The 14611-nt window shown below is 40.6% G+C and overlaps 1 protein-coding gene across 9 annotated transcripts in view; it reads right to left on the bottom strand.

Annotated features, from left to right (window-relative positions):
- DAAM2 (dishevelled associated activator of morphogenesis 2) overlaps positions 1-14611 on the bottom strand; it is a 210938-nt gene that overhangs the window by 21259 nt on the left and 175068 nt on the right. For all 9 annotated transcript variants that reach the window (XM_021392989.1, XM_021392990.1, XM_021392988.1 and 6 more), the window contains 5 exons: positions 12642-12748; positions 4429-4513; positions 2822-2928; positions 2193-2281; positions 1275-1443 (listed from right to left, as the gene is read on the bottom strand). In XM_021392989.1, the coding sequence (XP_021248664.1) occupies positions 1275-1443; positions 2193-2281; positions 2822-2928; positions 4429-4513; positions 12642-12748 (557 nt within the window). The remainder of the gene's footprint in view (positions 1-1274; positions 1444-2192; positions 2282-2821; positions 2929-4428; positions 4514-12641; positions 12749-14611) is intronic.

A 14611-nucleotide genomic window follows, 5' to 3' on the forward strand; every position in this document is an offset into this window, starting at 1 on the left:
GAATAAAAGATTCTTGGAAGTCCAAAGAAGATGCAAAGAAGATTCCTACAGTAAAACAGTTATACTCAAATAGTCAGGCTCCCTCACGAAAACAGCAGCTCAAGTAGTAGTGGAAATAAATGATATCTAGGAGAGATGTAGGAGCAGGTTTAAGAATTGTAAAATAAATGGTGAATTTTGAATCAGTGAATTTTGTACGTAGAGAGAGCAGCCAGCCATAACAGCTGAAGTGCGTGCTGCGTGGTTAACTGACAGGAAGATAGCAGGTGGCCACTGTTTCATGAAGACCAGAGCCTGGGAGCCAGAGAGAGAACAGAATCTGCAGAGGGCATTTAATATATGGAAAATCAAGTCAAGCTACATTAAGGCAAAAAAAAAAAAAAAAAAAAGAAGTTCAACACTAGCAACATATATATTAGCCTCAGTGTATGGAAAGGACATCATGTTAGGCTAAAGAGAGTCCTGTTATTTCAAACTCTAACAGGTAGCAAAGAATTTCCTATGGTTTCTTGCCACTATTATTCATTCTGTCACAATCTGAAGTCATTTCACCATAACTGTGGTCTCAGCAGGTCTCAGAATTTAAGGAAGATGTAAGTTAGTATGAAGCAGTATAGGAAACCTCCAAGGAAAATCTAAGTACTGCTGAAGTCCGAAGGTGGTATTCTCTTCCCAGTCATAGCTGGATTATTTCCAGAGCCAGTATAGGGATGTAAAGCAAAACATGGGGTAACACTATAAAGACCTGCAGCCTGTGTCCATAAACAGTTAGCTCCACTATCAAAAAAAATTTAGCTGCTCTAAATACAACCAAGGTCAGTCTCACTGAGCTATGACTTGTAGATCTGGTGTAGGTAAAGTTTATGAGAGTCTTGCATCAGAAGCATATTCCGTGTAAGACTGAGGTCAGATTTTTGTGTTTTCTGTTTTTGCAAAACCACGTTCATAAAACTTTGGTACAAAGGGCAAATTCCACAGAAATCCTCCTCCCCCCAAAATTATTTCAGTGTAATACTACATTTTGTCATCTTTGTATAGTGTTGTAGAAACTCAATCCAACAACAGATGTTCACTGTCCAAAGGAATGGGAGAATTTGAATGCTCTGTTATTAGCTGATCTTAAATGCTTCAGGACACTTTAGAGTGAAAAGCACTACTTAAATGCCAAATGAGACATGGTCTAGAGAGTTTAAAAAAAAATACACTCACTTCTGTTACCATGGTAAGAGGTGCAGCAGCACAGTAACTAACTAATTGGGGGCTTTCTAGCCTACCTGTCTATGCTGGATTTGGTGTCTGCAATTTTGTTCAAGCTGGAGACTTTGAAGCCATATGCACTTCCCCTTTGGCCCTTGTTCATATAATTGCCAAAGGCCAGAACGACCTCCAGGAGTTGCCTCAAACGTTTGCTGCGGATGAGTTCTTTGGATGCCAGAAGAATGGCTTGAAAAGAGAAAAGAAACAAACAGGTTATTGTTGTTTTTAACATATTTTAGCCCATATTTGAAAGGCCCTAAAGCGCCCATCTGACTATTGCGCAGTAAACGTTACAGTGGAGTCTGCTCATGTACTGTTCTTCCCCCACCCATGTTCCCAGATGCAGGACAACTGGAAGGAAGATGTGCCTCATCATTCTGCAGGACAGGCCTCAAAACCCAGGAGCAGAGCTGCTCTCCTGGGTCTCCCACACTAAAAACACGGTAGTGAGAACAGGGGTAAGGCTAGAGCTCATCTGAAAATGCAGAGTGGAAGATACTCTCTTCCTCTCTTTGATAACCAGGAATGCTGCACAGAAGCCATGACATTCTTCTTGTAAGTGACACATTTCCAGAGCATCACTGTTCTGAGGCACCTATCCTAACTGCTCCAAGGAGATGGAAAGTGCAAGGACAAGGAGTGAGAAGGGAAGGCTGACCTGCACAGAAGGGTCATGGAAGCTTTTGTCAGTTCAGCAATATTTGGTACCACACTGACATGCGTCAGGTCATATGTACACCATAACAACTACAACACTTTATTAAGTCAGTGGGTCTAAGAGTGTCATACAGAATTTGTTTCCTAGCACATTACATGTCTTGGACTCACTGGCTTTACAACCATAGCATCGATGTAACAACACTTCCTTTGAAGAAAAGCCTCTCTTTACCTTCCTCATCCATTTATCCAGCTCCTAGCAGAGCCTTTAGCCATACCTTCTACTTTTGGCTTTGCTTCTGCCAGCCTCTCTGGAAACTTCTTCTTGAAGAATAATGCTTGGAGTCGCTGCTGATAGTGGTCAATCCTACACAAAGGGTAGAGTAAAATCAGCACTGAACTTGAACCATATTTTGAAGCCCAGGGCCAGTATGCTGCCTACGTAATCTAATGGCAGGATGTTGAGCCCCAAAAGATCTACGCATGGAATTACAGACATAGTTCAAACATCTAACTTACTTAATCAGTGTTGTTAGAAAAACTGATAGACTGAATCCATGAGTTCCAGGTGAAAAGGAGCTGGAAGAACTCCCATTACTCTCAAAATATGAGAGTCATGAAATTCCTTTTTGTGTGAACACAGCTAGGCAGAGGAGACAGAATTGTGCTTGTCATCAGGGGATTGTCCTTAAGTGACAGCATCGATAGTGTTTATTGTCAATGAAAAGTTTGCATAATGAAGAAAAACATTTGTAACATTGGAAAGCTTCTGGAAAATGCAAAGTATAATGTTGGCCCATAATCTCTTGCACATTCCCCCTCAGTGCCAGATGAACCATTTTTAACAACAATTACAGGTGCTTCCAAGAAGCCCTCTGTGCTTTTTCCCATAATGTATTGAACAGACCTGCTCATTTCAAAGAGGAAACGATCTGCCCGAGCCATGCGCTCAATTTCATGTTTATGCTCCTCCAGCAGGTCGGTATCACTCTTTTCAGGAACGAACTTCAGCAGCTGGAATGGAGACACAAACCAAACACCAAGACAAGAGTTTTATCTGTTACCATTTGGAAGCGTTACTTTGATTCAGCCATGTGACTGTAACTTCAAGTGCAGCTGCCGCTACAAAACTGACCTTTTCAAAATATCTGCTTGCTGTTGCGCATTTGTCCTTCACTGACCCTACTAGATTCATTTTCATCTCCAAAGGGGAATTTCCAATTTCTAAATTCTAAAGGCCAAGTACGACTGCAGCTTACTCAAGGGGAACTACAGAAAGAACTGATTCCCACAGCACTACGCAGAGTGTAGCTTGGTGCATATAGTAACAGGATGCATCCCAACCAGTGTGAACTACTCCTTGTGAGTATCTTGGAATGCACACAAAGCCCCATCTATCTCTCTCTTGGGTCCGCCCTGCTCTGCGGAAACAATAAACAATAACCAAGCCACTAGATGTGCATCTGACACTGGCTGCTATTCATACGCTGACCTTAAAAGCTCATACTTTGACAGATTTTTGACATATCTAGTGGTAGATGCTCTTTAGTCTGGCTATAAATACTGCTGCGCACACAGCCTCAGTGCACACCCACAAGGAAAAACTGCTTGCAAGAAGCACTTTGCTTTACATCATTTCTTTAATATTTCATCCCACCCCCCAAAAGTGTGGTATTCAAAGGTGTGGAGCATCAGGAGTTTGCAGTGACTTTATAAAGCAGCTGCAAACATTCAATTAAGATGACAAGCTGGCTATAAATTTCCAAAATGGAATAGCTTTTTGTGTATGACTAAATACTGTGACTGCATACAAAGAATTAATTCCATTTGTCACACAGGTGAGAATTATAACATTTCGTGCCTTCCTAAGGAATTTTATCGTATGCAACTCTGGTCAAAATATCATCTTTCATCCTCTATAAGTGGGAGAAATGGCACGATGGTGTTTTAATTGTTTGGTTTTGCTTTCCCTACAAGCTATGCAGTGTACAAATTGAGGATAGAAGTCTCTAAATTCCCTTCTAACCATTCTAGTTAGAATGCAAGTTCTCTTCTTAGAGGTTAGAGTCCTGGCTGTACCCATCGACATACGCAATCTGATTCATGACACTTCCCAATGGAAAAGCTGGGCAAGGGAACACATTAAGAAAAAAAGAAAAGATCAACAGTACAAAGAAGCGATTGCACAAGTCATGGGAAAACCACAGGTAAGAAGAGAGTTCATGAAAGCAAACCTCATACCAACTGTAATCATGCATATGTTGCATCAGGAAAAGTATACAGCTATTGAAATCCAAAAGCCCAAGGGATCAAATTCAACCTGACACAAATAGAGAGGGATAAACAAGGGAGATATGATTGATGACACTGGGAAAAACAGCATTTCTCATGCTCCAATGTGCAGTTCAGTTCCACAGACACACCAGCAGAGCCACTACATACATCCACTTTGGCTAAAAAAAAAGGCAGTGAGAAACTGACTAGTAAGATACAGCTGACTGTAATCTCTCTCACCTGCTCAAGCATATCTTTTGCTAGGTCTTCTTGCTCATCCATCTTCAAGATTGCTTGTCTGATTTCTTCATTAGACAGCTTCAACCTTTCAACAGTACCAACATTCTACCATTAGTGCAAAGTTTAAATTACTCTGACAATTCAGAAAATAGGAAATCTGAAAAGCTGTACTTCAAAATAACACAAAAGAGCTGTGGGAAGGTCCTATATGAGACCATGTTTCAAAAACTGGGACAACCAACATCATTGGGTTTTTTCAATTTTTTTTTTTTTAAATCCACTTCAACAAATCAAATACACACTGAATACACACATGTCAATTAACAAGAATCAAGTTCTCAGAGATCAAAAGTGCTTCCGATTTCCTCCTGCATCAAAATACCTCCCTCATCCTTTTACAGCACAAAAACCCTGCAAATCTGCATGGCTTGTAAGTGATTGCGAGCTCATGTTTCACCTCTGCTTTTAAATATTAAAGGATTTCCCAAGGTAAAAAGCAATGATACTGATCTTTCCCAAAAAATCTGAGAAAATGGTTTCTGTTTGTGCTTGCTACATTCAATCTGCTAGCAGTCAAAGCTGAAAAAGGATCAACATCACAGACAAGTCCATGTTTCATATCCAACATGAAACAAGCCCTAAAAACAAGATCTTATTAATATCTGAGGTGTTAAATTATATTCTCCGTTTCACCTACTCCTGTATACCTGTGTGCAATAAGTAAGAGTCATCAGTTACTAAACTAACTAAACAAGGAATCAATAAAATAAATCCTCAAGGTTTCCAACTGAAACCCAGGGCAGACCAGTAAAAATTTGTGATCACTTAGAGGCTGTTTGATATACTGCCAGAAATTAATGGATGGTTCTCAGAGCAGGTGACAATAAACATATGTGCAAGCAACAAATTCTATACTACCATCCCACACTCACAACACCCTCATCAATCACTCTAGCAGAATAGAGGAGAACTATCCAGAAGAAAATCTCAATTTTGGGACTGAAACAGGAAAGTGTGAAAAGAAATATTTGAAGAGTGAAGTCTGCAGTCTCCATGGACCTTCTACAATCAACATAATTAATTAACAGCAGAAAGAAAAACTGTAAATATAAATGAGAGACAGGCTGATACACAAGCCAGAACGTTTTTGTCTTCCATGCTAACAAATTCCATGTTCAAACTTCACATTGCTATTGCCATTTGGATAGAAACACATTTGTATGTAAAAGCAAAAGATAGAGCTTTATTTTTACAGACAGGAAATACTACTAAATCCGAGAAACTTAAAACATTTTAATATTGCCCAATACAACCAACAGCTGGAAACTAAAATATGAATCAGAACACATTCAAAAGCTTTTAAATATTACACCTCTTAACTAATTACTCTCACTCTGCTCCTAACTGCTAACTGCTAACTGTCTGCTTTTGACAAGGAAGGCAAACTGATACCAGCTAAATTAGAATTACCACAAGACCTTCATAATAGGGCCACACTTGAATGAGATAGAAGGATTAGAAGGTTTACATTGAAAGATGGAAACTTCTTACTTTAGATCATCAGTTTTCACTCAAGATCAAAACAACAAACCTCAGTACATGGGCTTCTGCATAAAACCCTACATTGTCAATCAGAAAGCTGAAGTTTCTTTTGGCTTTAATAATCATGAATTGTGAAGTCCACAGCTGCATGACCCTGAGCTGATCAAACTCTGTGACCGCATGACTCTTGAGAAGCTTATTTTTGGGCGTGGGCCTGGCTCCTAGCAGACACACATACACATGCCCAGACAATTTAGTGCCTGCACTTTTGGAAGTGTCACAAAGTGCACCTTTACATTTTCCAGAATCTGGCCTCCACACAGAGGGCTTATATCTTGTGACACAGCACGCAGTGTATCAGAGGAGAGACAACAGGCAAACCCATAAATGCCAGGGTTTTTGTTGGTGATGGTGTTGCTACTTTCACTCAAGATTTAAAACAAAACAAAACAAAACAAAGAGAGTGAGCTTCATGGTCTTTTTTCCATGAAAATAATTCAAACAATTATTACACTGACCACCTCTTCACATAGAGTTCCTATGTGTGTGTTTGGCGATGCAATAAATAGGACCAAACAGAGACGTCTGAGGCACATTAACAACACAGAAAGTGTGGCTCACATTACTGTAGATCTCACTATTCTGTCCAGGAGCCTGAGGATTTCGGATTCCAAGCTCCTCTGTTTGCTGCCATTTATCATCACTAAATACACTTGAAAACATCATCTGTTCAAAAATAATTGAGAGCCCCAAGGACAGACAGTTATACAAACACTTTGATTTCTTGAATGATTCTGTGCCCAGCCATCCGCAGAAAAACATCTGGCTTGGATGGCCTAGCCCACAGTAGAGAGAACCAGAAAGCTTGCCAGCCCCCTGCTGAGAAGCAGTTTAACTTAGTCACTTACAGGCCTGTAATGGGGTCATGATGCCTGCAGGTGTGCATCCTCGATTATTACCAATCCAATTACAAGTACAGAAAGTTTTACAGCAAAAAAAGCTCACTCTTCCAAAGCAGGCTTGTTTGAGGCAGGACATATTTCAAGAGTCATAAGCATCAACAGTGCTAAACAGGGATCTTCGCAGTAAAAACTGGCTGAATAACTGGCCAAAGAATTCTTAATCAAGTGATTTTTCTTGTATCTTCAAAATTAATGCCCAGTCATGCAGTAGATCTTAAAGATGGACAGTGGTAATGTGAAACAGATGTGCTGCTTTTAAACAGAAACAGGTGAAGTGATTAAAGTGGAACCTAAAGCAGATGCGTAAACTCTTTCCATTTAGAACTGAATAGAGGCATCCCTCAGAGCCTAAAACTCGTGTGGTACAGACAGCAAATTAAAGTGGAATTGCAGCCCAAAAAATTACACTGCAGAAATTACATTTCAGTAAATCAAGTATCTACTGTAAAGTTCGCAATGACTTTCTTACAAGTTTTGCAGATCCAGGCACTCTTCCTCCAGCTGCTGGAGACAACTCTATTCAGAACAGTGTACAATTCATTCTCAGTTGCATACAAGCTGCATTCTCTCTGCCTCACACTTTTTAACCAAAGCAACAATCCTGGCATCAGAACTTAGGAAGTAAATGTAACCACGAGAAAACACTGTGCCTCTTTCCTCAGCTGCAGTACACTCATTCAGAACACTGATACTGACCATGGTTTTGTTCAGCAGCAGCCTGACGCCAGTCAAAAGAGCAATGGAAAGGATCTTTACTGAGAATACTCGCTCCTTCTCCCCTTACCCACACATCTGGTGGCAGTGTATGGAAGTCCAACTGCTTGAGTCATCTTCAAGCAATGTTAAAACTCAACAAGTACCAAATAACTTCTGATATGGTACTTAAGCTGCCTCCCTCTATCCCCTCCAGCTTCATAAATAATCTCTATTGACTCTGCTGGGTAATTCATCACTAATCTCCCCAGGACACCTCGGCTGATTTAACACCAGCTTCACTTGAAGACATCAAGTGGTTTATTGTTTCGTCCTCTTGGAGAAAGTCAGCAGCCTGTCTCTGAACATGCCTGGGAGACATGTTGCAGTTTTACATCAACTTCCCCTACAGATGCCCAGTGCTCTCACTCATTTTCCCTTCTTAAATATACCCATTGATTTAAATCACAGTAACCTCCCCCCTTCATTCCTCTCTTCCATGGATCAAAACAGAATATTTGTTGCTTATTAACCATCTCCCTCCACAGACGAAAAAGTGAGTCACTTCATGGATTTGTTTCTTGGATCCTGCTGAGCTTTTGAGAAAGCTTTTGAGAAAGCAGCTTGTCTGCCTGCTACCAGAGAACCTTGAGTTGCGTTGCAGCTACATTAGTATCACTTTCCTACTCTTCCTTTTACTTTGGAGAAAGGGACTAGTTTTATTGTGTATCAAGACTGAAATAAACTACAGGGCTTGCAAAGACGTTAGCAGTAGTAGCTGTGACACTGGTGCTGCTAGTTGAGAACAGTGAAACGGGCCCTGCCCTTCCCTCATGTGTGAGCATGACCTCAAACACATACACTTCTTCACATACTTAGCTGCAACCTAAGGCCACTCTGTGGAGTTCACTCAATTATTCCTAGCTCTTATTGACCACAGACTGCTCCATGTCCACAACTCATTTCACACAGGTTACTAGTGAATTCACTCCCAAATGCTGTGACTGGGACATAAGCCTTCTCTGTTCATCCTTTATCACAGCCCTACCTACTGGTTCCTATTCATGATCTGAGACAGAATTACACTGGCTGATAAGTTCAGTTTAACTCTGGGGATTATCATACTCTGGATTTATTGTGGACATTTACTTAAAAACAGAAAATTCCTCCAGGAATCAGGAAGCAGTATTCATTGCCTAATGTTTTTCAAGATAGAAGAACTGAACTGCTGAGTCCAATATTGTTTCTATATCAAGATACGACCTGTACCCCCAAATTATCACAGTACTGGGAATCTGCCTTAAAATAAGGGTGCAAAGTGTACTGCCACGTGGCAGAAAGGCACACGGAGGCTGGGGAACTGCAGAGGCAGCACATGGAGATCAACACTGTCTGAATAGCTCATCCCCTTAATGTTTGAACTAAAAGGGTTTAGAAACCCTGAGGAGGCACAGCTATATGAGAAAAATACTTGGTCTCTTCAGTATTCTGGTTGGAAGTGCTGCACATGTCCCTTCTCCCTTATTGATAGATGTCTGAATCAACAACCACGAAAGACTCAAACTTTTGGTACAGCCACTTACTAAGCCTGGTTCACAGTATATAACTACTATGACATTAACATTTTAAATAATTTTTATTTAGTCAGATTGTGTAGCCTTATGCTACTAACAGTATTTATGACATTTTCCTAGCACTCCTACTGTTTCCAGCCTCTTGAGAGGGTTACTGCTGACTAGCTGGGCCACAGGAATAACAAATACATCTCAGAACAACTCTGACATAATGATTTTGCTGGAATTCAAGCAAAATAACTTGTCCAAAAAAGTTCCATAAGTATACAGTCAACCTTCATGTTCAGTGTGAGTGATGTCTCTTGTAGGACCAGACCTCTGCAGAACATTTCACAGAATAAAACAGTAAGAGATACAAACCATAGGCAAGTTCTGTAAGGAACATTTTAAGATGTGGTACAACAAAAACACTAGAGCAGTGAAAATACTATCTGTTATTTAAGTAATGAAGGGAAAGAGAAGCCATACTGGTGAGAGAGGTCAGAGAAGTTTCCAGCTGTGAGGTGAAAGCAGGGAAGCACAGGGATCTGGGATGGCTCTTCCAGACCACACAAGTCTGACAGTAAATTCTCCAGCCTGGTGGAAACTGAAGACATCAGGAAATTCATGAGGGATAGCAGGTTTCCAGTGTGACAGAAATAACTGTATGTTGGAAACACCATTAAGAAAGCCAGATTTGAAGACAGTGGGCGCCTGGACTCACCACAGACAGATGGTTCCACGCCTTGGTTGAATTATAGCCTACTGGAAACGCTGTGAGATAAACTGATCTTGTGCCTTACAGTTGGTCTATGGGAAAGAACTTGGTTCTGGATCCATCAGGTTCCATTAAATAAGAACTATTACATCCTTCCACTGAAGGAAAACTGAAAAATGTTGCTATCAAGTAGCTAAAAAAAAGCCTTTTTTTTAATGAAAATTGAGATGAGAACAGGGAGGGAGTCCTATGAATCTCCTCTCTGTTAGAAAAAAATAATTAACAATTCAATTTTCATCTCTTTTCAGTCCACCATGTTCCAGTTTCTCTGTAAAACAAAGCAAGAGACATCTATTTCTCACTCTAGCTAGATTTTGGCTTGTTGGATCATATGAAATATGAGCTCTGCCTGACCCCTTCTAACACAGTGTTAGTAAAACAAAAACATTTGAGTAGTGGAGGGAAAGAAAACCCAACCCATGCAGCTATTTTACTTTAAAGGACACGGCAGTTTAGTGTAAACAAAGGGGGAATAAACTGCAGGGATATATGCACAGTAAGAATAAATTGGAAACAGCTGTTGGCAGATACTGTGGCAACCTGAAAGCCAGGGCTGCAGCTCAGGGTTGCTCAAACTCTCTTTGTTTGTCACCATTTTAAAATATTTTCAAATTGCATGTGTTTGCATGTAAGTACAGTACATGTAAGGTGTACTGCAGGAGAAGCAAGGACATGGCAGCAACCAGGGAAGACTTGGCTAGAAGCATCAAGCATCTCTCCCTCTGGGTTTAGCCTACAGGAGGGAGCATGGGGATAATGAAAAAAACTGCAGTGGGGTTGTATAATCCTTTTGATTACTGTTTGCAGCCAATCCTCCCAATTGCTATCTTCAACAACAGATCCATGTAAGCAGAAAGAGCAGTAAGAGACATGAATACAGAGGTGCCATTTTAGTTCCCAAAGACTTTCGCTTTTCTAGTTGCCTTTGAAAGGGAGGTTTGGGGAGGAACTGCAATCCTGGCCCAAGCTATGAGATACTTCTGATATCCTGAGTGTAAAGCTATCTGTGATAAGCATGAAACTATCTAAGCTAATGATAGCCCTGGTGATAGTAAAGTTAACAGAGCGCAGTGCAAACTGGCAGGCATTGTTAGGCCTGCTAACAATAAGACCAGGATATTTCTTGGTTGAGAAGATTTTCAGCTGAGTCCAAACTAGTAACTCAAAGCATACTGGCTTCATGGCACAGCTGGAGTGACCACACACTGCATACCATGAATTGCAAGGCTAGTGCACAAAGATAACTTTTCCGGAGGCAACAGGAGGTATGACAAATCATGGGGACTGGCCTTTGTCTCTCTCTCACTGTTATAGAGAGAATTCCTTAGTAAAAGATAGGCCAGACTTGCATGGCAGAAGAGGTGAATGGTGAAAAACATGCTGCCACCTATACTTGCTCCTGTTTATGGGATAGAAGATATCTAAAAATAAACGTCTAGTGTCACAGCAAGTCATGGACCACCTTCTTAGATCCTCCTCAGCCCAGCCACCTGCACACATTATGTTACCACTCCAGGAAGTGTTTCATGTGCTTACATGACTTAATCTGAACCCCAGATACACTTTCACAGGTCTGTCAAACAGCATGAAAATCCTGTTGCCCCTATACCTTCAGCATCCCTCTGCCCCAGCCTGCAGTCAGCTGCCAACACCAGCAAAAACATGCACTGGCAACTACTGCAGAGAGAGAAACGTAAGCCTTCCCTCCTTGCTGGTTTGGATGGCAGGGGTCCTGATGACATGCAGGCTAATGCCACATATGTAGCATAATGAGAGCCTCCACGGTTTTCACTGAACAGTGAAAAGAACTCATTCCAGTCCTGGTGGTCTGGCTGCAACTTTGCTTTTAACTGTTGCCTTGCTAGAGCAGACAATCACATGAAGCTGCATTTTCTGCTGATCAGTAGAACAGTTTTCATGCTCATACCGCCACAGGTTTCCCAGCCTTGCTGTCCTGCCTCTGACAGGGAAGGTAAGCTTCTCAGGTGGATCAGTGCCTGTGCAAATTTGCTGTTTAGTGACAAATATCCAGCCAGTACACAGGTTGGCAGAAAGTCATGAAAAACATACAGAGAGCCCTGATATCACAGCATCTGAAGACATATGATCATTACAGAAGCACTCAAAGTTGAATCATGGTTTCCAAAGCCTAATTTACAAATACAAGACCTAATTCTTGAATATCTTTTCTTACATTTGCCAACTTTCTCACCAAGTTCCAAAAATGATAAAGATGATCATCACTCTCAACACTGCTGTTTTCCAAGGAGACGTTTACATCAACATTTAGAAAGCAACATACAGAACAAATTGAGCTAAATGACATACAAACCACATGGGAGACACATCACTTAGAGTGAAGTGGAAGCAGTACCAACCAGCTGATTTCATCTGCCGATAAATAACAATAGCTTTCTAATGATGAGTGTTCAGATAGATCCTGGTTTCTATGTCTATCTGCTTAATAAACAAATTGTGTGTGCATGTGTGTATATTAAGAGAGCTAACACTTCACAAAAGCACTTGATTTTATTAAGCTGCAAAAGAATTTTGTTTGAAGTGCTACAGGTATTGGACAGCAGGTCTAGGTAAGAAATGGGACATGTCCATTTGTTAAATTCCTCTTCCCTCTTGCCTCTGTGTTAACCATAGCTTATGCTGTCAGCTAAAGCTTAGCACACTTACTTGGAAAGGAGAATGACACAATTCTGGGCCCTCCGGCCATCAATCACAGAGAGCTCTTTCACCTTTCGTGTGGAGAGGTAAAGGTCTTCTGTTGAACCCATCTCTTTCTGCATATAATTCAAAAGGGGGGGGAAGACAGTCAGTATCATGTTCTTCCTTATCTACTCACCCAACGCTGATAGAGTTAGTTGAGTATGATGAAAAAAAAAAATCCCAATTTGGGCAAATCAACCCACATGATGAGAAAAGGAAGCATGAAGGCCAGAAAACATGTAGGTAGAGCCTGTATTACTAGACAGAAAGGAGTCATTCGTTATCACCAGCAAGATCACCAAATACTGGACCTGATTCTAACTTACTGGATTTACTCTATGAAAAGTTGTGATATTATTATGTTATAATGTAAATCTAGCTTGACAGAAAAACTGGGCACATATGGTAAAGCCCACCAGTGTCACAGCACATCCTTCAGCTGGATGTCACCTGCCAAAGGTTACACAGTGTTTTTGAAAGGCTGCAGCCCAATCAGGAAAAATCCTTTCATCACCTCTTAAGGCTGCCACTGGACCAGTTTAATCCATATTATACGTGAGATGCAAACAGAAGGGAAATGTGGCCTTTATCATACAGATGTATTTTACTAAGTGGCCAATGCCTACATTTGAACAAGCTTCTCTTTTTAAATGAATTAATATAATTAAACTTGGAGAAAACATCTTTTCTCAAAGAATTCTGTATATCCCCGCTGCCAAACTCAACACCTGGAAAAACTATGGAATATTCCAGTCCAAGATGTCTGCCACAGAACATAGACAGAAACTAATTGCAGACCTAGTCTGACCATCCAGAAGTCTCTGACTCCTTGTCCTGCCTAAATATCAGTCATGGATTTTGTTATACTTCTGGAGATTGGCTTTCCATAATTCCATTTTGTGTCTTTTAACACCATTCCTTAGATGGAAGTAGAGGTAATGATAAAAAGTGATAATCTTGCATAATAGCTCCCTAGTAACCAGCAGAAGAAATTGGAAACAGGACAGTTTTTATCTTCCCAGCTGTTCTTGGAATCTCTTTAAAAATGCCTTTTTATTACACTCATATTATCATCTCTTGAGCTTTTGAAACTAACCAGTATAATCCAGCTTTGAATTCATCCATCAAATTAATAATGTGATCTCTTTCATTGGACATAACAGCAAACATGCAGGGTTGGACCTTTTGTGTCCTGTCCTGTGTCCTGCCTCTGAGAGAGGTCAACAGCAGATACCCATGGAAAAACGTAAGACCATGACATGTGTGCAATTTCTAGAATTAATGCCTTGGACTGAAACTTTTTCAGCTCAGAGCCTACTTGCATTAGCGTCTGTTTTGAGTTACTAACTCCTAATATGATGCTTTTGAAGAGTTTACTGATCTCCTGATTAATCCACTTCAAGAGATATTTTAATACCCAAATATTTGAAATTTAAATGTAAACCCTGGAGAGATTCATACTGTTACTTCTCATTTGAGTTCATGGTACAGCCACAATGAGCATGTGCTGCTCCTGGATACGTACAACCATATGCAAACGTGTTGCATGGAGCCACTACCAACACAAAGTAGCATTATAAACAGGTACAATCCATTAGCTGAAGACATGCACACTACAATTCTGATTGAGGAGCCCAGAGTGTCTAGCCGGGAAAGAAAGAAAATGCAACACTACTGGATAAATCAAAAAGAGTTTCTAAGGAAGGAAAAAAATGAACATTCAGGAAGCTTATTATTTTTAAGGGAAACTAACAAAACAAAAGAGCAGTGCACCCCTAGGATGTATGCAGAGATGTCAAAATTTTTCCAAATTTCCTCAGTTTTTGGGGAGGATGGCAGAAGAATAGGAAGGTAGGCAGCTGTTGAACAGTGAGAGGTAAGAAAGGTACGGGTAGGTCTGTGCTTTGCTCCCAATTTAAAAGCTTCACTGTCTCTCA

The sequence above is a fragment of the Numida meleagris genome, chromosome 3 (genome assembly GCF_002078875.1).
Source record: "Numida meleagris isolate 19003 breed g44 Domestic line chromosome 3, NumMel1.0, whole genome shotgun sequence".
Classification (NCBI taxonomy): Eukaryota; Metazoa; Chordata; class Aves; order Galliformes; family Numididae; genus Numida; species Numida meleagris.